This window comes from Eleutherodactylus coqui, chromosome 4 (genome assembly GCF_035609145.1).
Source record: "Eleutherodactylus coqui strain aEleCoq1 chromosome 4, aEleCoq1.hap1, whole genome shotgun sequence".
NCBI lineage: Eukaryota > Metazoa > Chordata > Amphibia > Anura > Eleutherodactylidae > Eleutherodactylus > Eleutherodactylus coqui.
In genome coordinates this window covers 277,953,300-277,977,789 of record NC_089840.1, presented here as the reverse complement: position 1 = coordinate 277,977,789, position 24,490 = coordinate 277,953,300, and the positions used below count along the sequence as shown (strand labels likewise).

General features: G+C 44.8%; 1 protein-coding gene across 1 annotated transcript in view; it reads right to left on the bottom strand.

Moving 5' to 3' along the window:
• Window positions 1–24,490, bottom strand: part of LOC136624343 (zinc finger protein 585A-like) — an 86,503-nt gene that overhangs the window by 46,962 nt on the left and 15,051 nt on the right. Inside the window, exon 7 of the mRNA XM_066598278.1 lies at window positions 20,720–22,110. Within this exon, the coding sequence (XP_066454375.1) occupies window positions 20,720–22,110 (1,391 nt within the window). The remainder of the gene's footprint in view (window positions 1–20,719; window positions 22,111–24,490) is intronic.

The window sequence follows — 24,490 nt, the reverse complement described above, 5'->3', positions numbered from 1 at the left end:
CGCCACGGCGACCCCCGAATCTTTACGCGCGAGTACTGCTGTACTCGAAAATGGCGGTGCTCGGGTGCGTAAGTACTCGTAATGAGTACGTTCGCTCATCTCTAACTAGCGTCCAAATTTTACATACGGAAATTAATTCTCTCATTTTTTGGTGTAATAGAAACTTGAAATTTGGCACGAACATTGATTATGTCATAAATAGGAAAAGTTAATGGGTCCCAACTCGATTATTCAATTCGAAGGGCAAAAGAATTGGCGTCCAAATTTTATGTACGTAATCTAATTCTCTCACTTCCTGATGTCATTTCATATAAAGGAAACGTCGCATGGTTACCTCCACGTGGTGTTTCCTGGGTAACGCAGAGGACTATGCAAAATGGTGAACATATTTTTTTCCCGGTATCTCTAAAGTAACCACGGCTTCATAAGATTTTCCGCGTGAACACCAGATAAACACCAAATTAACGCAATAATTGGTATATATACCAAGTAGAGAATGTTGCGACGACACCTTGATGACTCGCGTGTCCAAAAATCTCACCGATTCCTGTTTATAAACAATAGTAAATCTCAACCTCTCCTCACAGAATTAGTATCATCAACAAATGACTATAGAGGACCCTGTCTTAGGCCGGCTGCCCACGGCGCCCACGGCGGAGCCCGTCACGGCGCCCCTCAGAGACCCCCAAACTTACCTGCAGATCCGGCGTCCTCGCTCCCATATGACGCGGCGGCGGTAGGCGGGGAAGCGTTTTCATGCTATCTTCCGCTGTGCTACAGTGGGAGATAGCGTGAACGGACGGCTTCCATTGACTGCAATGGAAGCCATCCGCGCGTACACCTGCGGCAAATAGAGCATGCTGCGGGTGAGGTCGGGTGATTTCACGGTGCGGAATTCCGCACCGCGAGCCCTGAGCTATTAGGTTCAATAGAACCTAATAGCTGCGCGCAACGCAGCGGATTTCCGCCGTGAATTACGCGGCGGAAATCCGTCCGTGGGAAGGAGGCCTTATACAAAACATATCAATAAACTTACCCCATACTTCAGCAAGTCTGTAAAACAGACATAAATGAATTGTTCTTCAAAAGGCAACATAGATACATTACATATGGGGGGTTACATTGGACCCCATCGCTGTACCCCTTCCCCGACGTACTTCAAAGGGTTGTGTTTGTAGCAATGCTCCTTTCTTAAACTCTAAGTGATGCGGCTCATATTAGACCAGAGGGGCAACAATTTGGGGTGGATTTTCAACTGGTTTCAGAAGACAGAAGATTCTGGAGCGACGAGACGGCGGCTGCACCTCCCAAACCCCAGAGCATCAGTGAGCCGGCGGCCGCGAGGAACGGGGTAAGACTCCTCCGGAGCGCCGGCAGAAGCTGCTGTCCATCTGCAGCCGCTCAGCAGAAGGGGCTCCCAGGACTAAAGACCTCATGGGGGATTCTGGGGCCACAGGAGGCAGAAAAAGGGTCATTTTGTGGGGATTTGGGGAAAGCGCTCGTTCTATCAGTTGTGTCACTTATTTATATTCTTCTGGGGGGATTTTGTACGGATTGTAGAAAGCGAATTTGTAGTGGAGGCCGAATAATCCTGATTGTAGCTGGAGATGTTCTCTGCCTTCCGGAGGCTTCTATTCCCAGTCATGTTACAGGCCTGCCAATAGGGGGCGCTGCAGAGGCCTTGTACCATCTCCTATGTACATCCCAGACTCCCCAGAGGAGCATTACATGGCCGCTAATCTCCTGCCCCTTCCCGGGGTCTCTACAAGGGGAAGCTGTGACCCCACATACCTCCAGCTGCAGTCGGACAGGAGCCACGTGGTTGTTCTGTGCTTACAGGACCTGTAATGATGTCACCATCATGTGATCAGTGTGGGAGGAGACAAGGGGTCACATGACCAGGTCTCTCTGCTCAGTGGATGCAGGACTCTGCTGTGTGAGGATGTATTCAGTGACTGTATGGAGCAGAGCCGAGTGTGTGTGAGAGACGGAGGAGCAAAGCTGAGTTTCTGCAAGACGGAGGAGCAGAGCCGAGTGTGTGAGATGGAGGAGCGGAGCCGAGTGTGTAATGTACAAGTCTATGACGTTTTTACAGACGGTGCCGGCATACGATATACAGTGGACCCCGGAGTTACACCTGAGAGGTGATTGTAATTCTTGGTGGGTGTGTCTGTATTCGTGGGATATTCACTATTTAATGGGGACATGTCTCTGTGTGGTATATGCCTGATATAGACCACAGATATGTTTGGTCACATGTTTGATTGGACTGCAATAAAGATTTGATTCCCTTTTATGGAAAGCTATTGGTAAGACGCTTGATTCCCCCGTGCGGCCGTGTTCCTGTGTTTGGATTCGTTTATACATTGATGCCTGGAGTCCGGCGGTTGGACTGTTACCTCCCTCGGCTTTTGCTGTTTTTACATGCTGTTGATCTGATTGCCGCAGGGTGTCGGCTATAATAAACAGCTGATACCCATGCTGTATGAAGAGGGATAGCCCTGTGATCTCTCTTCCTACATACCCGACCCCGCAGGGTGTAACTGTATGTCCTATAGCGGGAAGGGGTTAACCAAGTGGACTGAAATGTTACTCAGGGTTTGCAGGTCACACATTACAAGAAGCTAAGAGTATGCCCTGGTACTGGTACCACGAGGAGAAGAAAGCTTTGAGATCTGGAAAGAAAGCGCACGGTGGTGCTTGAGAGAATGGTCCTGCACTGAGGAGGGTAAGAGACGGCGGATTAGTGAGAGCCTGCAGACTCCGGCTGCAGAGTTAATTCGCTTGTACAGAGACGCTCCCGAAGGAGTAAGTGCAAAGGACTACTACATACAAGTATTGTCTGACCATTCGGAGCCATATGGTGATCTTGAACAGCTGGTTGCTGATATTAGGAGGACTCATCAGAAAGAAGGGAGAATGTCCATTATCATTAATCGGTTCCAGGTTCTTCTATCACGTCTCGTGCCTCATTCAGCTGTGGATGCTGTGAGGACTGATCGGTTAGTGAGAGGATCACTACCTCATCCTCCTCTGCCTCCAGTTTTCAACGTTTTTTGCATGAGTTAATAAGGTTGGTGAAGAAGCACGAGGCTGATATTCAGTTTTGTGCGCCCAAACCAGTGACAGGTTTTCGCAAGGAAGACTCTCCTGCTAGTTCAAATAAAAGTGATCAAAATGGGCCTTCAGAACCAAAACAACCTAAAGCTCTCTGTCCTGTCTCACGGTGGAAACGGTCAGGAGGATGGGGACAAAGCAATGCATAGTAGTGTATTTTCTGTACGGAACCGAAGATTTAAGAAAAGAACAAGTCGGCCAAAGCCCAGGGACAATGTTGTCAGCTCTAGGTCTCTTGTTAAAATCACTGGAAATGGACACCGTACCCCTCCCCCACCCCCGCTCTGTTTGACACAGGGTCGCATGTTACCATTATTTATCGTTCTTTCTACCAGAAGTATTTACGGAGCATTCTTCTTCTGTCTACCGGGCTAATGAAATTGTGGGGTTTGAACTCAGTGTCATGTCCTGTGGATAGAAGCTTACCAGTGATCATAACCGTACCAGATCTGGAGGATCACAATGTATATCCTATGAAAATGAGAGCTCTGGTTTGCCCTGAGGACTCTGCTAATCGCGGTGATACTTGGTACTACTCCTGCCTTACTCGCTTTCTCTCTGATAACTCGCTCCTCGCCCCCTCCAGTCTGGTTTCCGCTCTCTACACTCGACCGAAACTGCCCTTACAAAAGTAACAAATGACGTGATAACGGCAAAGTCGAGAGGTGATTACTCCCTACTAATCCTTGACCTGTCTGCTGCATTTGAGACTGTCGACCATGACCTCCTTCTCACTATGCTCCACTCCATTGGTCTAAAGGACACTGCTCTCTCCTGCTTCTCCTCCTACCTCTGATGGCTCTTTCAGTGTTTCCTTTGCTGGTTCTATCTCTGCTCCACTTCCTCTCGCTGTTGGGGTACCCCAGGGCTCGGTCCTTGGTCCCCTTCTCTTCTCTATCTATACTGCCCCAATTGGACAAACCATCCACATATATGGCCTCCAATACCATCTCTACGCTGATGGCACCAAACTATACACCTCTTCTCGTGAGATCTCTGGACCATTCCTCCAAAATATCACCGACTGTCTGTCCGCTGTCTCTAACACGATGTCCTCCCTTTTTCTCAAACTAAACCTCTCTAAAACTGACCTCCTTGTCTTTCCACCTTCTAACCAACCTCCCCTCAACATCTCCATTCCAGTGTCTGGCACCATCATAACCCACAGACAGCATGCCCGATGCCTTGGGGTCACACTGGACTCTGACCTCTCCTTTGCCCCCCATATCCAATCTCTGGCCCAAACATGCCACATTCATCTCAGAAATATTGCTAAAATACGTCCGTTTCTAACCACGGACACGCTAAAGACACTCGTGGTTGCCCTCATCCATCCCGGCTTGACTACTGCAACTCTCTACTCATCGGCCTCCCCCGCACTAGGCTCGCTCCACTCCAATCCATAATAAATGCAGCAGCTAGACTCATTTTTCTATCCAGCTGTTACTCAGATGCCTCTGCATTATGCCAGTCGCTGCATTGGCTGCCCATCCACTGCAGAACTAAATTTAAACTCCTCAACCTCACTCACAAAGCTCTGCATGGCGCTGCACCACCATACATCGCCTCCCTACTGTCAGTACACCACCCAGCCCGCTCACTCCGATTGGCTAACACACTCAGACTAAACACCTCTGTGATACGAACCTCACATGCTCGCCTACAGGACTTCACCAGAGCAGCACCCATCCTCTGGAATGCTCTACCCCAAGGCATCCGGACAATTCCAGATGCACGAAATTTCAGACGTGCCTTAAAAACGCACCTTTTCAGGGAAGCATACCAAATCTCCTGACCTAGTCCCTCGCCCCTCCCTGTGGTGCCCCACCCTGTTTGCTTTCTAATAAATGATCTGTACATGTAATTTCCTATTGCCTGTGTTCCCCAACTCCTGCACCTCCTGTACCACCCTCAACCCATTTGGGTCTAACCCAATGTATTCTCGCATTGTAATTGTTGTATTGTTTTGCATTTATCCATGCCTGAATGCTGCGGAATAAGTTGGCGCTATACAAATAAAGATTATTATTATTATTTAATTGTTCTAAAGTCTACTGTGCTTTCCAGAAGTTCCTTGGAAGGGTGTGGAGCACCCCTGTGGAGCAGGAGAGTATACCTGCTGACATTAGAGAGCTGTGTAACACTTTGTCCTCTATGTGATTGTTCTCAGTAAGAGAAACGACGTAGTCTTGTAGATATGATACCTTTTAATGGCTAACAAAAATACATGATGTAATAATAGCGAGCTTTCGTACCAACGCAGGGGTACTTCTTCAGGCTAATGGATTGGATCTGAAGAGGCATGCATATTTATACACACTTATAACATACATACTTATGACAAGGCACAGATATGGATGTGATTGGTTCGCACTTAAAAGGAATTCTGCAACAGCAAACAAACTTTTTTGTCTAGGCACTGATAGCGGAGTGAAAGTTTTATGGTCCCTAAATTACTGTTGGAGGGGGGAAGGTCATCAGGCTTGACTTTCTACAAGAGATACACAAATATTTTTAGCTAAGCACTGATAAGGGAGTGAAAGTTTATGGTCCCTGAATTACTGTTGATGGGGGTCTTATCTGTGCAATAAATATCTCACACTTCCCATTCACGCATAAATCCTGGGGAATAATTTAACCCAGTATTCAGCGTGTCAAAGGTTGTTATCAATTTATATTCCCAAATTCTTCTGTGGTTTTGTGACTTGAAACCACCCTTCAATATCAAAACTCTCATATCTCCTATGTCATGTCCATGGTTAGAGAAGTGTTCGGCCACAGGTAATTCTCTTTTTCTGTGTTCAATTGTATGGCGATGAGATCTCATCCTGGCTTTCAGTTTCTGTCCTGTCTCCCCAACATAAAGACCCCCAACAGTACATTTACTGCACATGATCAGGTACACAACATTGGACGAGGAACACGTAAATGTCCCTGGGATCTTATAGTCCTGCTGTGTGTTGGGGATCCGTATCCTGTCCACAGTCAGTATATGTGAGCAGGTCTTACAGCTCCTTACATTACAGGGATAAGTTCCTTTTTGTGTGTCAGAGGGTAATGCACTCCTGATTATAAAGTTCCTCAAGTTAGGAGGTTGCCTGTAACACAGAAGCGGAGGGTCCGGGAATATGGTTTTCAGACGGTCATCCTTGTGCAGGGTATGGTGGAGTTTTCTTGCGGTTTTCCTTAGTATCTCTAGTTGCGGATTGTAGGTCACTACTAGAGGCACACGATTGTTTCTTTCCTTCTCCTTGTATTGGAGTAGTTGATTTCTGGATATCCTGGTGGCTCTGGTGATTTGGTCATCAATTGAGGTGGGATGGTAGCCCTGATTTATAAATGTTCTTTTAAGATGGTACAAATGTTCCTCTCTGTCCGTTGGGTTGGAGCAGATCCGGTCCTCTAGTTACAGGCATGTAGTATACCATGTAGGTGAGAGACATGTAGAAGTTCCACCAGGAGGAGAATGAATTTTAAGACTAGCCTCCCGTGTCAAACCTGATCTATTACAAGATGGGAGTTATGTTCTCATGGAAACACCAGGAGAAATGATCAACAAGAATGGATGGATGGTGCTCCCTGAGCGGAAAGATTGGAGGACGCAAGTAGAGTTGTCTACAGTTGTAACTCCAAGAAACTGCTCCCCTTATTTATTATTTCTTCCCCCTTTATCAAAAGTTCTGATGAAATAATAATTTACCATAACCCCTTTTAGCAAGTAGTAATTCTGGTGTTAGGTCTGGCAGACGTGGGCGTCGTTCTCGGAATCTGTAATTGCCTTTTGGTTCTGCTTCTTCCACCCAGCTGCAGATTCTTTGTCATCTCTTCGACTATATAGAGGCCTCAGACCTGACAACCCCTGCTGCAGTGTTATTGTATGAGTCCACTCATGTATACACATGTCGCAGCTGCTCCTGTTGTTCCTGTGTCTGCAGTTGGTGCTTGGTCTTCCGTTTGCTCAGTACTTTCAGCTGGGTCCTGAACTTGCTCACTCCTTGGTTCTGGAAACGGTGTGGTGTTATCCAACTTCCTGGAGACCAGTCTTGACAGGGTTAATCAGTGCCTAGGTTTACACGCAAGGCTTCCCTTGTCAGGGTGAATTCTCTGCTGTTGATAGGCAGGGACTTTCTATCTTCTGCTTCCAGAATAGGAATGGAAGCAGGCCATGCCATCCAGGTTTCCAGAGTCGGCTGCCTGCCCTGCCGGTCTGTTCCATCCATTGGTGACAGAGCAGATCCACATTAAATCCCTAACATCTGGTCATTTGACATTTGAACTTTGATGAAGATTTTACTATATATATATTGTGAGGTACTGAGGGGTGTAGTGGTGGACGGTTGCTACGTCGCCCCTAGGTACTGGTACTATACATAAGGGGACTGGAGGAGGGTCATGTCTCGCTCTCAGAGACATAAGAAACCAGGAGCGTAATGTGGTCTCCAGCAAGCAGTTGCTGGAGATCTGTTCTTTAAAGATATCTGGGCCTGTTTTTTTTGGAATGGATGGCAGGTTGGTAGTGGGGCTGTCCATCCCACCTCCTCCACTCCAGGGTGTGGACGAGCTCAGTCAGCCCAGGTGCTGAGGCTGAGCCAGTGTGCACATAAATAGCAGGTGCATGGACACAGGGGGGCTAAGATGGCTGCTGGACCCGGGCAGCCTGTGTGACCGGCTAGAGACAGAAGCCCTGCCGTGCACCGCACCGGTTAAGTGCGACCTGATCAGGCCGGGACGGCCTGATAGCTGGATTCTGGACTATTGTCTGTTTGCCTAATAGCTGGATTATAGACTATTATTTGTTTGCCAGAAGTTAAGGTTGGACTTTTATGTTGCTGTTATAAAAATAAACACAGGGCACGCCTGCTTTTGGACTGCATCCGCTGGTGTTCCGTCTCTGAATATCAAGAAACCTGCACGCTACCGAGCTATCTCCCCACAATATATATATATATATATATATATATATTCATTTCATATGTTCAGTGGTATTAATGAAATGTTTGTTTTTAATGTTTTTATAAATGTACATTGAAAGTCTTCATTGGACCATTTAACAGACTGTGTCATACATGTCCCGGCTTCTCACCCCCCCCCCCCCCCACACACACACACACACACACCCTTTCTTTCCTCCCCTCCTCGTCTTTCAGGTTAAGGGAGTTTTCAAAATACTTCAAATGCTGCAAATGATTTATATGTATTTATTTTTAGTGTTGGATGAAATGCTGAAGGAATACTGTTACTCCGTTACATTGGAACGCTCGTTTGCGTTCCACTGACTACGCTGCGGGTCATGGGACACGCGACGAGTAGACTGCGTCATCAAATGATGCCTCTATGCCGCGAGACCAGGAAGTAGGGATCTGTAAGTTCTCATGCTATATATAATCTCTTTGTAAGTTTGTTTTGTATGCTTGAAAAAGGCCCCCAAGGGACTGAAACACGTTGCTGTTGCTAATAATAGAGGATACAATCTTTCTGCTGCATCATTGGATTCTATGCTGGATTCCATCTGGACACTGTAATCCCTATAAGGGATTAAACTGCCTTTCTGGATCAGGGGTGGTCTCGGCAGGAGACACCCCTGTGAAGTAAATCCTTCCTACTGTTTTTTCTTGCTGTATTCATATCCTGGAGCGCTGGGGTATTTTCTATGGTTTGACCATTACCTGTTTCCTTAAAAACAGATGTATAAGCAAAGCTAATGGAGGGGTAATGAGAGCAGGGGATGATTGTTCTGAATTTTGTTGTGGAGGAGATAAAGATTCAGATGTGGCTGGGCCTGGCACTGTGTTTGATTCAGCTTTTGATTGGGTTGCAAACAATTCTGGGAGTGTAGCCCGTATTGTAGTTTTGGAGTCCCTAGTGGCCCTCCCCTTGGCTCTGGTACTTGGTAAGTGAAAAGGTCCAACCAAGGCGTGGTCTAGCTAGACTTCAGGATTTCTTCCCTAAGCTACCCATGTATCATACATATATAGGGGGGTGGGCAAAGTTTAAGGCATTTAGTAGATGATAATGGGAGCTTGTATCGTAGGATACAGTAGCATGAGAAAATAATATGCAGATATAGCCATTAGAGTTCAATAACAACCCAGAAGGGGGGCCCGTAAAGACTGTGTAATATCCTTCAGACCACCACTATCCCACCATATGGCGTTCACTGGAGAAAAGAACTACACTGATCTCTGGCTGGGTGTTCCCCCTGTGCAGAGCCCCAACCCTCCAGGGGCTGTTCTAGGCTGATGCCTCTGCTATCGTATTCTCCCTCTCAGCTATGCCACAAATTCTCCCCTTCTGCTGCACTCACTGCTTGGCTCAAGTGGCTTCTATATCTCAGCCCCGTGGCCCTCTTTAATCTCAGGGAGCCTCTCTTTTCGCTGCCCACTCTCTTGGCAATGTGCCAGCTGCTGCAGATTTCTTCTTAATTCCCCTGTGCAGCGGAGTACAGCGCCGCTACTCCCGGGCACATCAGCGGCCAGGATAGGGCTGGATGATGGTGGGACTCCCAGTAGCAGCCAGAGCTCCCAGATCTTGCCACCTCTCACCTGGTTGCTGCTTCCAGAGTAGCTCATCCACAGCCGTTGCAATTCAGAGTCTCCCAGGTCTGTCCCAGCCCGGTAAACTGGAGGGCTCCTACCGGGAATTCCTCCAGGTTCAGGCACCCAGAAATCTAGCCTCAGGATGTCCAGGCCTCGGCCTGGCTTCTTCACTAAAAAGGTCTTAAACTGATCCTTCAGGTCAGGAGAGAGCAGTGCAGGGACAGAACTGGCTGTATAGAACCCTGCAGAAGCAGGATGCAAAGGGTTCTGCAGAATGGATGGCGGAGCTCTTCCATCCATGTCCGGTCTCCCTGCTTGCCAAGTCATGCCCCACAAAAGGGGGTATTATTACTGAATGGGGACATAAAGGAGGCATTATTGCGAAGTGGGGGCACTTTTACTGTGTGAGTGTTGCTACACTCAGCACTTACTGGGTGGAGCCTACAAAATAGGAACAGTAATACTGTGGGGCACAAAAATGGGAACAGTAATACTGTGTGGAGTATCACAGGTTGCATTATTACTATCTTGGGTACTATGTAAGGGGGGATTGCAAAAAGGTGTAGATAATGTAGGGAGGGTGTTGGAAAAGCAAGGAGCCAAAGATGTCTGTGCGTCAAATTCTTCAGAGACACATTCTTGCTGGGAGAAGTTGTCATTGTAGTCTGGGTCGGATACAGAAGAAAAGGGAATCTGAACGACTCCAGTCAAAGAAGACAACACTTCTTATCACTGGATATAATGGTACTATAATCATTTATATGGTCTGGAAAGCACCTGTATATAACTGTTATTTACCATTATATGGTGAATGTTATGCAGCGTTGCAGATTTGCTGCCACACGTGTCATGACACACTGTATAACGACACATGGAGACTCTATTACTCAAGGGCTTAAACAAACCTTGAGCCGGCCCCGTCATCAATAGTTGATCGGCTGGAGTCTGCTGCTTGGGATTCCAGCTAATAAAGCGCCCAATGTCATTGCCGCAATACATGGGGTCAGAGTTGAAGCTGCTACTCCAATATGTGTAGTGGATATCGCTTTTAACTGCAGGTGCAGCTCTCGTTAAAATCAATTGGAGCAGCACTTGCAGTTACAAGTTTCGGCCACTATTCAGGTGTCTGAGTCAAGTACTTGCGGTACGACCCCTGACAGCGGGCACCTGATTTGCTGATTGTCTGGCATCTGGAGTAGTAAACCCCAGATGGCCTATTGTGAGGATGGTATCCATTAATGGTATTTTCCTGGAAAATCCCTATTAAATATATTTTTAAAAACTGCACATTAAAAAATATATGTAAAACCATTTTTCCGTAAAAATTGTAATTCATAAAAGTGTTCCTCTCAGATATATAAATGGTGTCACCGCAATCATCACAACCCATACGATAAAGGTGACAAAATGTTTAACACATTGTGAACAACATAGAAAGCAACAGATTTTTTTTTTTTAACCCTGAAGCAGTATGTACATTTTTATATATCAATGACTACACTATATTTGTGTCAAAAAGCTCTTTCAGTCAGAGCTGTGACAGCATGTGTATAGGGAGCCTCACTGAATGTATCAGGAACCCTGTTGAGTAAACTGGAAGACCCTGGCCAGACTTCTGGACCTAAATCCTGTGAGGAGTTTGGTTTTTTGCATAAATAGGTAAAAAAAGGAACCTTTTTATTGTTTTTAATGGGATTAATGGACTGAAATAAAGCACATAGGGGCAGCTGATGGGACCTGGTAGGTGATCTGCCTGGCAATTCTTCTGGCCATTTGATGCTGAGGAGTTTTGTGAGATCTTGGGGCCACAAAGACAGTGATGTCATCTGCATATTTCACCACTCTCCAAGTGGCTTTCAGCACTTTTTGGCTCATCCCGACACACCAACGGTGCACTTTTTCTCCTAAAAAATGAATCAATTGTGACCACGGATAACAGGATGCTCAAATGAAAAACCAGCAGACACTGAACAAAACTACAAAAGAGCCCCACCTCCACCCCATCCTGACTTCACAGATCTTTTTTTCATTGGTCTTTACTTTTCAACAAAAGTCTGATCTCCTCATTGACTTTAGCAAAATGGATAAACATTCCCTTAATGCCTCAATCACAGCAACCAAAATGTCCCATAAAACTTTGATGTCATGCTATCTGGATCTGCCCACTTTTGAGCCAATCCCTTCACTAGCCAAACCAACTACTTCTTCATTTTGTCAAAATACCAAGTATGGGGTCTACTGCTCACTCAGGTACAGTTTCAGCCTGGAAAGCCAACATCACATCCTCATCTAGATCCTTCTTCCCTAAGATGTATCCAATGTATAAACAAGGTTCAGGAGGAAGGAGGCTACACTCTAGAACAAGGGGGACAATCTGAGATTAGATGGGAGAAATCAGAAGCAATGTCAGAAAATAGTATTCTACTGAAATAGTAGTAGATGCTTGGAGCAAACTTCCAGCAGCCGTGGTAGGAAAATCAACAATAAATCAATTAAGCAGATATCTATCCTAAATGAGAAATAATATAAGGGTCGACTGGATGGACCAGGTAGGATTTTTATGCCACCAGTTTCCTATGTTTCTCTATGTGTGGAGGGATCTGATTTTTTTTCAGAGACACCATACTGCCAATCAGCTTGGACATATTTTCACTGTGGTTTCTGTAGGGGTCGGGTAAGTGGGGATGCCCCAGTAATCCATCTCAAAAACCAAAGCCATGTGCTTATTATATTGACATGTCTTAACTAAGGACTACACTCATAAACCCCTTTAAGCAAAAGCTTCCCTCTGGAGACATCATCGCCGCTATGTCTAGTCAGGGTGGTTGGAGAACTCCACCTCAACAATGGACACTGCTGAAGAGATGGCATTGTGGAGGGGTGCACTGTGTGTGGGCACTTTGGGGGTGCATTGTGCGTGGACACTGTGAAGGGGGAGACTGTGGGGGGGCACTCAAGGGGGACACTTGAGGGGGACACTCGAGGGGGACACTGTGGAGGGGGGGACTGTGTGTGGGGCAGTGTGGAGGGGGCACTGTGAGGGGGGGGGCGTGTGTGTGTGTGTGGGGGGGGGAGGCATGTTTGGTGCTACTTTCACTTTCAATAGAAAGTGAAAGTACTGCTAGAGATCATGATCTCCTGCTACTGCCGTGATAGCTGTAGCAGGAGATTCCTTCATCTCCCCAGCATGTCCCCTCATTACTGGACACTGGGACAATGATGTGACAATGATGTGACAGTGTCCAGTGAAGACTGGACATTCCGGGGAGATGAAGGAATCTACTGCTACAGCTGTCACAGCAGTAGCAGGAGATCGCACTGCTCTCCCTGCCTCTCATTGCTTCGAATGGAGCCGGCCGGCTGCCGGCTCCATTCAAAGCAATGAAGTGTGCGTCTCCATTATGACGCCGGTCCTCCAGTCATGTGACCGGTGTCATCGGGAGCGTGCAAGCTGGGGAGAGAGAGGCAGCAGTGCATCATGGGAACTACCCAGCAGCGCCATCTTTGAAAAATCCTTCAGGCTAGCTTTATAAGGGGAAGAAAAGGAATAAAAAGGTGAGCAAAATATCGCTTTATGTGTAAAGCTGTAGTGTGTGATGCTTCTACTCTACAGGGCATTAATGGGGAAAAAAAATCAGTTTGGGCGGTGGACAACCCCTTTAATACCTACATTAACAAGACATTTATGACCATAATATTCAGGTAGACATAATCCTTGACTCTAGAACTGTCCTCATACCGAAGCCTAACTAAGACCCTACATTAGTACAATGATATCGCCCAATTTCATTACTAAATTGTGATTATAAATTTTTAGCAAAACTTCCGGCCAATCACCTCCAAAATATACTCCTGACCAATATTGGCTTCCCAACCCAAAGACAATTCACTAAAAACATCCGAACCGCCATTGCAGCCACCATTGAGGCTAAATGCCAAAATGCCCCTCAGATGCTTCTGCTTAGGCTGGATACGAAAAAGGCTTTTGACAAGGTATCATGGCCTTTCCTATCCTCTACCCCATATGTGTCAAACACAAGGCCCGCGGGCCCGCTGCCTCGTGTCATGTGGCCCGCGGCGTGCCGACGCCGCTCACCACTGCAGCGATTACCAGCTGGGGTGCCACAGCTCTCCGCTGGTAATCGCGCTGTTACCACTGATCCCGGTGCACACTGACGTCAGTGTACAGCCAGGATTCTCCTCCCCTGAGTCCCCTGCTCATCAGTTCCGCAGGAGAGGACTTGGGGAGGAAGCGTGCCGGGCGCTCACACTGACGTCAGTGTGCATCCGGGCTCAGGGCAAGCAGAGTGGGAGCGACGCTGATAGGAAGGAAGAGTATATGGGTTGGGGGGGTGCTGCTTATTACTTGAGGGGGCTGCTTATTACTGAGGGGTGGGGGCTGCTTATTACTGGGGGGGAGGGGCTGCTTATTACTGGGGAGGGGGTCATATTGGGTGGGGGCTGAAAACGCAATCCTATGCAGACGGCTGTGATTCGTCTGCGCGAAATCTCGCACGGAAAACAAATCGCGGCATGCTCTATTACTGTGCGGGGCAGCCGGCACATCACAGAGCCGGAGCCGCGGGAGCAGGTAAGTACCGCGCTGGTTCCTGCAGGGGGTCGGGTCCCGCTGCGAGAATTCTCACAGCAGGATCCGACCCAGCCGTCTGCAGGCGGCCTTACAATCGGCCCTTTGAAGGTCACCATAAGCCTGATATGGCCCTCGGTCAAAATGAGTTTGACACCCCTGGCCTAAGCATTTTCTCGTTTTCTTTTGGAAGCTTTTTTAATCTGATGTCCCCTTATATAAGCTTTATGAGCTAGCTAAGTTCATACAGGGGAAGAGGGGAAGAATCAGGGCTGGTGTAAGTTTTGAAATAGTCTGTGAGTTGTTGCGTGATCTGAGCGAGAAGTTGTGGGTCTGATAAAGAGAGTTATGAAAAAAGGTCAACACCCCCCTATGTTTTGTAGGGGCACAAGCAGTTTAGAATCTTGTATATTGCGAATGGAAATAGCTAGGAGAGGAAGATTGAGAAAAGTGAGTGTCTTGGACACATATAACGTCTGAATGGTGATTCACATATTATAAAAAGGCCTGTTTTCTTTTCTGAGGGCAATTAGATCCTCCTACATTAAGGTAAATAATGTGGACCATGAGGAAGGATGCAATTGGACACCTAGTAAACCAGGGTGCTGTAGCATGTCTGTGAGATATTGTGGTGAGATGGACTTTGTTGACAACCTAACTAGAGAAGAACGGAATGGAAACCTGTAGTTCAGACATATTAAAGACATATAATATAAAACAAGAAGGTGGGTCCTGAGGCCCAACGCAGGATGACTGAAATCGTTTCTCAGTGATGGTTGTGCGACAGTCAACTTATGTATACCAACCTGCAAAGCAAGGCCAGAACTGCACTGGCCTTTCATAAGGCTTTGCTATATGAGGTTGTAAAAAGGGTTTAGTAATCCCTTTCCCAATACATAATGGATTTAATCCAAATTATGTTCTACAGATTGCTCCCAGAATAGAAATAGAGCCTCCAGGTCTCAGAGCGGTGTCTGCAGAAAGCAGGTAAAAATCAACACTAACTTGGTTATTATGACGTAAAGTAAATAAGGTCAGTCAGGCACAAGGCCCCCCACATTGCGGATACACCCAACATCAGTCTTAAAAGACCAATGTCACACACATCGGTACTCTGGCGACCTAAGGGCTCCCCGTGACAACATTCAGCTCATGTACTCATGTCCGCTCGGACCCGAGCAGTAACAGAAGCTGATCCAATTTGTCTTCTGGATGAGCCTATCACGATCCAAGTATGTCTAGGACATGGTGGTTGACCTCTTGGGATAGCTCTCGCAGTTACTAGAATTCATGCAGTCTCTGCAGCTTGGTAGACCTGTTCCAAGTTTCTTACTGAGTAAGATCTGCCCTAATAATGAAAAATGAGAGCAAAGGGGAAGCACCATTTATATTTTTTATTAGCCATTTGAAGTGCTTAGGTGATTGGTCAAAGCATTCTGCGTGTTGCTAATGTGGCAGGAGTGATGTCCGCGAATAGTTGGACTGTGGTTGGGAGTCCTGGAAGATGGGACTGTTGTCTTGCTGCTATTAAAAGCTAATGTCGCATTTAGCTGTAGTATAATTTTAGAATAACATCTCAGGGTAGGTTTGGATTAGGCGGGTGGACAAGGGCCTGATGGGTCCTGTCAATTTGCTGCAGATTTTGGTCTGGGTAGAAGTACAGAAAAAATGTTGGTTGTTCTCTCCTTCAGAGCAGTCATTGTTTCAGGAAGTCCACGGATACGAAGATTTGCTCACCAGGACCTGTTGTAGCTTCTTATTGACACTGGATAGGAGCTGCGAGTGTAGTAGCCATGCAGGTCACTGAAGAGTAGTCAGGATAGTCAGGAGTCATTATTGGGAAGTCTTGGGTCGCAGTACAGATAGATGAGGTGGGTAACATAGTCAAGGGAGAAACCAGAAGTCGTTTTCAGAAAGTCTTGGTATGCAGTACAGAGGGATGAAGCGGTTAACATAGTCAGGAAGGAAGCCAGAAGCAGAAGCTGAATCAAATGCTGTGGAGCAGAATAACCAGGCTCTGACAGGGCCAGGTTTTAAGAGGAAGTGCAATTAAAGACATAGGCGGGGTCAGAACCAGGAGGCAGGAGCTAGATATCTGGGTATAGAGAACAAAGCTTTTGGCTGGATAGCTGAATAGCTTAATAAGAAAGGCTACTGTTTGGAGTTCAGGAGGTTTTTGGATCGAGTCCTGACACCTGTTTTCAAGCTCTTCGTATTTGGATTTTGGGATATCTAATTTGAACTCTTAATTCTTTAATGTGCTGCTTATCTTCTTTTAGCACTACAACATCATCTGTCTTATGTCCCAGATCATCTATTCTTTGGCCTAAATTCTTTATTTGGTCAGTGAATTCTTTCACTGCTGTAGAAATCTCTTCCTTAAAAATAGATGTAAGCAAAGTTAATTGAGGCGCCATGAGATTGGGTTGCAAACAATTCTGGGAGTGTACGCCATATTGTAGTCCAAGAGTCCCCAGCGGCCTTCCATTTGGTTCTGGTCATTTTCATAATAGAGTGAGCTAGATAGCATAAGGTAGCAGTAATTATTAGGAAATTATAGTACCTGTGTTTCTGGTGGCGCAATGCGCCACACAGTTCTGCTACATGCACTTACACACACACAGCTCTGCTATGTTGGTTTCACATATTAGCTGCATGGGATTTACAAAGCAGCTGGCGGCTGAAGTGAAATTGTGGCTTGTTGCTGTTTCATGTAAGCTGCATTAGCTTCACATCGGCGTTGAACCCTCAGTGGTGACATGTTTGCATGACACTGATGGTTTGATTCAACACTGGAAAACGGTTGACGATTAGATGAAGGCTGGACAGGTGTTGGCGGCATTAGCACTGGAGATGACATGATATCACGTTCAGGAGATGTGAAGACAGCGGTGAAAGACTATGCTTCAATGTTGTTGGTCAATATGCATTGCCAGCTATCTATGTGTACATTTGTGAAGTGTCATTTAGTGGAGTCTCCACACAAGTGCCCAGCTGTCTCACAATATGCAAATGCCAAACTGAGTACTGCTGTATCAATAGCAACTGGGGCTGCAGGGGTTTGTGGGGGGGAGGTAGTCCACCCAAAATCCCTCATTCAGTGCACAAGGAGGATAAAGGACATGTGATGTCATCACTGTCATGTGATCAGGGGGCGGAGCTAAGAGCTGATAACTGACATTACAGGCGCTGTCGGGTTCTGCATGTGGGTCATACAATATACACAGACAGTCGGACAAGTGGTCATTATCACTTTGATTATGTCTTTATCAGAAAGTGCAAATGTTCGGCCAAGGCGTGGTCTAGCTAGGGCTCAGGATTTCTTCCATAACTCACCCATGTGTCATACATAATGGGGGTTGAGCATACTTTATGGCATTTAGTAGAATGATAATGGGAGCGTGTATTGTAGGATACTGTAGCATGAGAAAATAATATGTAGATATAGTTGTTGGAGCTCAATAACAACCCAGAAGGGGGACCCGTAAGGACAGTGTAATATCCTTCAGATCACCGCTATTCCACCATATCGAGTTCGCAGGAGCAAAGGACTGCTCTGATTTCTGGCTGGGTGTTCCCCCTGTGCAGAGCCCCGAACCTCCAGGGGCTGTTCTAGGCTGATGCCTCTGCTATCCTATTCGCCTTCTTAGCTATGCCACTAATTCTCCCCCTCAGCTGCACTCACCGCCACGCTCAAGCAGCTTCTGTATTTTGGCCCCATGGCCAAAGGGAATAAACCTTAAGAGTTTTCCCTGCAGCAAACAATATATTTATCCAACTATACATTGTGCATCGATGCTGCCTCAAACCCTCAATATTCCTGGGGCGCCCAATCACCTGTATTATAAGATCTCTCTAAAGCTGGGCTCTGCAGTTCCACCACCAATAGGAAACACGATGACCAGGATCCTGCACTGAAGAAGCCAGCCGGGTCAGACCCAGGATCAGGCAGTAGACTGGTGGCCTATGTAGTTATTATACTGATGAGCTTGTTCATCTTTGCTCTGTGTAGTATAATTACCCTCTCTTCCCCCGATACCCGGCACAGCGCTCCTCTATGTTCTGCACATCCTCAAGGTAGGTGATCCGCATAGGAGACCTCAATGTGTTTACTGTTGATGGTGGAACTATAGAGCCCAGCTAATTCTTCTATAGGCTCTCACTGGCTGCAGCATCTCCTGACTATCGCATGGTATGAGTGAAGAGAATCTTCCAGAGAAAAGATTAGTTTTCTATTATGGCTTTTGCAGCAGTAAAGGGACTTTGAATTGGCTACATTTGGAGAAGCACCAGACCCTCTTTATGTGCTCCAGATTGTAACTGCAAGGTAGTGTGTCATGGTGTCTTAGTGATGGATCAGTCGATTAGTTTCTTCACACTTTTAGGACTTTTTAGGTTCGGTGGAGTTCCTACATCACAATGTCATTGATAACAGAAGATGGGTGCTGAACTTAAATGGTCCCGTTCCAGAATTTGTACCTTCTGGACTGAGTTAATCTTCTTTGTAAGGTGGCCACCTCCAGCATCATCTGCCCCTGAGGTATTACTGATGGCTCCTCCTGATGAGGAGAAGTGGAAACATCATACCTGTATATTGTGACACACATAACTACAGTGATGAGATGGATGGCGGGGAGACTCTGTAGTCTGTCTCAGTGCTGTAACATGTTAGATATGATTATCTCCAATGAAATTATCTTTTTGTACCAAGTAGTTCCACGAAGTCCAGAATCCTTGGTGTAATTCTTTCCTCACTATTTCTACACATAACACCTACCAGCTCCCACTCATCTCCAGAGGTCTGAGGAAATAGCGTACTGTAGTGGCCCAGTGCATGCTTTCCTGGCCCCCTCCATAATGTCCTACATGTATGTCTCATGTGGATGCACTGTGCAAAACTGTCTTGTCATTCTGTTTTGTGTATTGTACAGCTGCAGTGTGTAATGGGTTAAGTGTCTGCAAAACATGGAGACTGTCTGGTAAATGTAACAATTCTGTCCTGTCACGTGGTGTGAGAGAAGGTATAAATAGGAGTACATGAGAACGGGAAAAGGTCCATGTCTTCTGGGTTCCAATCAAAGAGTTTCAGCTACATGGGAGCACCTTCAGCCCTCATGTAGTGAAGAATGGAGGAGGAAGAGAGATTTCCCACACACCACCAGAAATGCTGTTAGAAGAGTGAGCCCCCCAAAAGAGAGAGAGCGTGAGTTGAGCATGTGTGTTCTTGTGGGAACACCTAGTGCAGAGGTACTCTTATCTAATCAATTTCACACCAGATGAGTCCTACAGTCTGGGATTGCTAGGTGGAGGTATTTCAGTTTCATTGTTCACACTCAAGCGTCCAAAAGTCTGAGTTCTGCTGAGTGGTGGTACGCGTCTTTATTTATTCACACACGGGCAGCCTAAAGTCTGGACCTGCCGCGTGGAGGTACTTGGTTTCATCTTATTCCTGCATCAATGAGATCTAAACTTGTCATTTGTGCCATGTACTGTTGAAGTTTCAAGTAAAAGTTATTCCAGGCCCTGACCGTTCCTGGGGACCTGAGGTACTGTACAATTGTCTGTGGCTTGTTTATTTCCTTGCTGAAGTTCATGCCAGTGGGAACCGGAACGGTGGCGTCACCCAGGACAACTTTTTCACCTGTCCTAATGTTTATCAGGCATCCCCATGCCGGGGGTGTCCGAAAGAGGCCCAGTGCTGCCCTGGCCTTGGCTGCATGCATCCCTCTGGGAGGGAGCGTGGTAAGTGCCACAGTGACAAGCCAGCATATTGCCCTCGCAGCTCCCCAGCGTATGCCATGTGTCTGGGGTCAACCTACAGGATGATGCATTACCATTTAAAGAACACAAGCATGTAAGGTTTTACATATTTATTACTTATTGGAAACTATTTTTGAGACTTAATTATGTATATTAATATGAAATATTCTCTACACCTGGTTGGTATATACTATAAATGTGTTATCTGGGTTCTAGGTGATTTTTAGATAACAGACATTAATTGACAGTTGACAGTTATGCATATAATCATCTTGTAATACATGTGACTTCGTTTTGACTTTTAATGTTGAATTTTTTTTCTTGTACTATTTATTAATAAAAAAGAAAAATAAAATGTCTTCTTCCCTGATAAGTTATTTAATGTTTAACAAGATGGGATTTGTGAACGCTGCATTTGCCAAATTCAAAACATTAATACAGTTTTTCCTATGTGAGTTTTTTGATGGTCAACAGGATTTGACTTCCAAGTAAAATATTCACAACATTCATGATATGGAAATGCTTTCTCCTCCGTGTGAATTCTCTGATGTCTAAAAAAGATTTGATTTAGCTGCATTTCCAACATTCAGGTCATTTATAGTTTCTCCCTTGTATGAATTTTCTGATGTACAGCAACATATGATTTCTGCTTAAAACATTTCCCACAATCAGTACATGAATATAGTTTCTCTGTTGTGTGAATTTGCTGATGTCTAACAAGATCTGATTTATAGTTAAAACATTTCCCACATTCAGAACATGAAAATGGTTTCTCCCCTGTATGAAGTCTCTGATGTATCACAAGACTTAATTGTCGGTTAAAACACTTTCCACATTCAGAACATGAATATGGCTTTTCCGCTATATGAGTTCTCTGATGTTGAATAAGAACACTTTTATATGTGAAAGATCTCTCACATTCAGAACATGAATAAGGCTTCTCCCCTGTGTGAATTTTCTTATGTGTAATAAGAGCAGCTTTCTGTGCGAAAGATTTCCCGCATTCAGAACATGAATGTGGCTTCTCCCCTGTGTGAGTTCTTTGATGGTCAACAAGATTCATTTTCTCCTTAAAACGTTTCCCACATTCAGAACATGAATATGGCTTCTCCCCTGTGTGAGTTCTCTTATGTTTAACAAGACATGATTGCCAAGTATAACGTTTCCCACATTCAGAACATGAATATGGCTTCTCCCCTGTGTGAGTTCTTTGATGTTTAACAAGATTGATTTTCCTATTAAACCGTTTCCCACATTCAGAACATGAAAATGGCTTCTCCCCTGTGTGAATTTTCTGATGTAAAACAAGACATGATTTCTGATTAAAACATTTCCCACATTCAGCACATGAAAATGGCTTTTCCCCTGTGTGAATTCTGTGATGATCAATAAGATGACCTTTCTGTGTGAAAGATTTCTCACATTCAGAACAAGAAAATCGCTTCACCACTGTATGAATTTTCTGATGTGCAACAAGAGATGATTTGTGATTAAAACATTTCCCACATTCAGAACATGAATATGGCTTCTCCCCTGTGTGAATTCTCTGATGTAACACAAGATTTGATTTTCGGTTAAAACATTTACCACACTCAGAACATGAATATGGCTTCTCCCCTGTGTGATTTCTCTGATGTAACACAAGATTTGATTTTTGGTTAAAACATTTCCCACATTCTGAACATGAATATGGCTTTTCCCCTGTATGAATTCTCTGATGTTTAACAAGATCTGATTTATTGTTAGAAGATTTCCCACATTCTGAACATGAATATGGCTTTTCCCCTGTATGAATTCTCTGATGTTTAACAAGATCTGATTTATTGTTAAAAGATTTCCCACATTCAGAACATGAATACGGCTTCTCCCCTGTGTGAACTCTTTGATGTTCAACATCTGTTCTGTAAATTTTACTCTGTTTAACATTATGTAATAAATGAGAAGATGGAACCTGTTTAAAAGGATCAGGGGATAGATCTTTGCTGTGAAGGGCTGAGGATATATCTGGGATAATAGCAGGCTCTTCATATGTATGTTGTATGACAGGATCATTTTCCACTTTACAATCTGTTGACATCAGATGTCCCTCTGAGCTCCTGGTGACGTCATCTGCCAATGATTAAACAGATTTTAATATTTTTGAATATAGCATTACAATTATACTGATATTTCATGACCTTTGTATAAAAAATAAAAACACAGTTTGTAGGAGAGCTTTTGGTTTGGTCCTGCAAGGATCGTTTGTTATCCAAGGTCTGAAGGATGGAGCGGTAAAAGGAACAAAACTGAGGCCTCTTCTTCTGTGCAGAACCACACATGGCTGGCTTTGTTTTGTGGTAGATGAGAAATCTTACCACCAGTTGCCTCAGAAATAATCTTGTCTAGTCATGAAAGGGCAATGAAAATCAGTGACACCTGGGGATAATAAGCACTCCAAGGTGTAAAGAGGCCTGCAAAGGAGGAGAAATGGCACTATGTCCCAAAAAAAGCCTTCATGCCACCCAGGGATTTACAATGGATTGCCAAGGGGGCTTGGGACAGGTAGAGAGGTCCCAGTTGGGGAGTGAAGTGGTGGTCATATTGGTGGTGGGAAGAAGAAGAAGAAGAAAGGGGAAGGAAGAGAGAATACTTTCCTAGGTTGAGAGAATAGTCACCCATTTGCTGTAGACCGTAGAGCTCCAGGACTCCAGCAGTGTGTGCCCCTGTGCTCACCTGCTTTTAGTAGGAAGGGAGTGCTCCAATAGGGGAATTAACCCCTTAAGGACATGGCCTATTTTGACGTTGAGGACCAAGCGATTTTTTGGTATTTTTCAATCTCCATTTTTCAAAAGCCATAACTTTTTTATTTTTCCATGGACGCGGCAGTATAAGGGCTTGTTTTTTGCGTGGCGAGCTGTAGTTTTTATCTGTGCCTCTTTTGGGTACATAGACTATATAGTAAAACTTTTATTATTTTTTTTATGATACCAGGGAGAGAAAACGCATCAATTCTGCCATAGATTTTTTTTTCTCTTTTTCTTACAGCGTTAATTGTGCAGCATAAATGACACACAAAATTTTTTTCTGCGGGTCGGTACGGTTACAACGATACCAAAATTGTTATATTTTTTTTAGGTTTTTACACTTTTTTGCAATAAAACCCCCTTTTTTTTGGAAATCTTTTTTTTCTCTATAGCTGCATTCAAAGTCCTGTAACTTCTTTATTTTTCTATGTACGGAGCTCTATGAGGGCTTATTTTTTGCAAGATGAGCTGTAGTTTTTATTGATACCATTTTGGGGAATGTACGGCTATTTTGATCACTTTTATTGCATTTTTTGTGAGGCAAAATGCTAAAAATTAGCATTTTGCCTCTGTTTTTTAGCGTTTTTTTTTACGCTTTTTGTCGTACAAAATAAAAAGCGTTTTCAACTTTTTTTTTTTCCATAATAATTTTTATTGAATTTTATAGAAAGGTAGGAGCATAAACATATCATAGCGTATATAAGAAATGGTTAAATACATCGTTACAGATTTACACATTGTGATGAGAGATATTTCAATTTTATATTTCACACAACGATATGCTATAAATGATATAAATTTCTTTTTGTGTTAAAGCGGTAAGAGAAATAAATCAACTAAACAATTTTGAACATGTTAGAACTTATTTTTTAGTTTGAACTGCTGCCAATTATTCCAAATGCTGCCAAATTTAGAAAGACAGTTGTTAAATTTTGCATATATTTTTCGTAACAGTAGTGGTCTGAAACTGCGCCCAAGAGGTCCCCAATCAAGGGGGGGGGGGGGGGGAGCTTTTCTCCACTTTTTGGCTATGACGCTTTTAGCGGTCAACAGGAAGTGGCATATCCATTTTCTTTTCTTTTTTGGTATTTCCTGGCAGCCGATAAGAATGAGTGCCAATTGAGGCGTACGCCCAAGACGAATGCCAGTTATGACTTGTATGGTATTAAATACTTCCTTCCAATAGTTACGGATTTGGGGACAATCCCAAAACAGATGATATAGGGTGCCTACTTGGCCGCAGTCTCTCCAGCATGAGTTGGAGTGGGTCGGGAAAAATTTTGCCATTTTTGAGGGAGTATAGTACCAGTTAGTTAATACTTTGTAATGTGTTTGGAGAATGTTAGCAGAGAGAGTGGCTTTATTAGCCCATTCAAAGGCACTCAACCACGTTGGGAGTGGTATGTTTTCTTTTATTGTCTGTTCCCTGTTCCGTCACCTCATTAAATAGTGAATCTAGGTGAGGGGATAATAGTTGAGCAAAGTTCCTATAGTACTCATTTGAAAGACCATCAGGTCCCGGGGATTTGTGTTTTTTTTAGATTTTGTATGGCCTTATGTATTTCTAGTTTTGATATTGGTTTGTGTAATGTGTCTCTTTGGGTATCTAGTGTGGGGAGATCCAATCCGTCCAGGAATTTATTTATTACCTCTGGGGTGGGCTGAAAGATGTTAGGGTTATCTTTAAGGTTGTAAAGGCTGTTGTA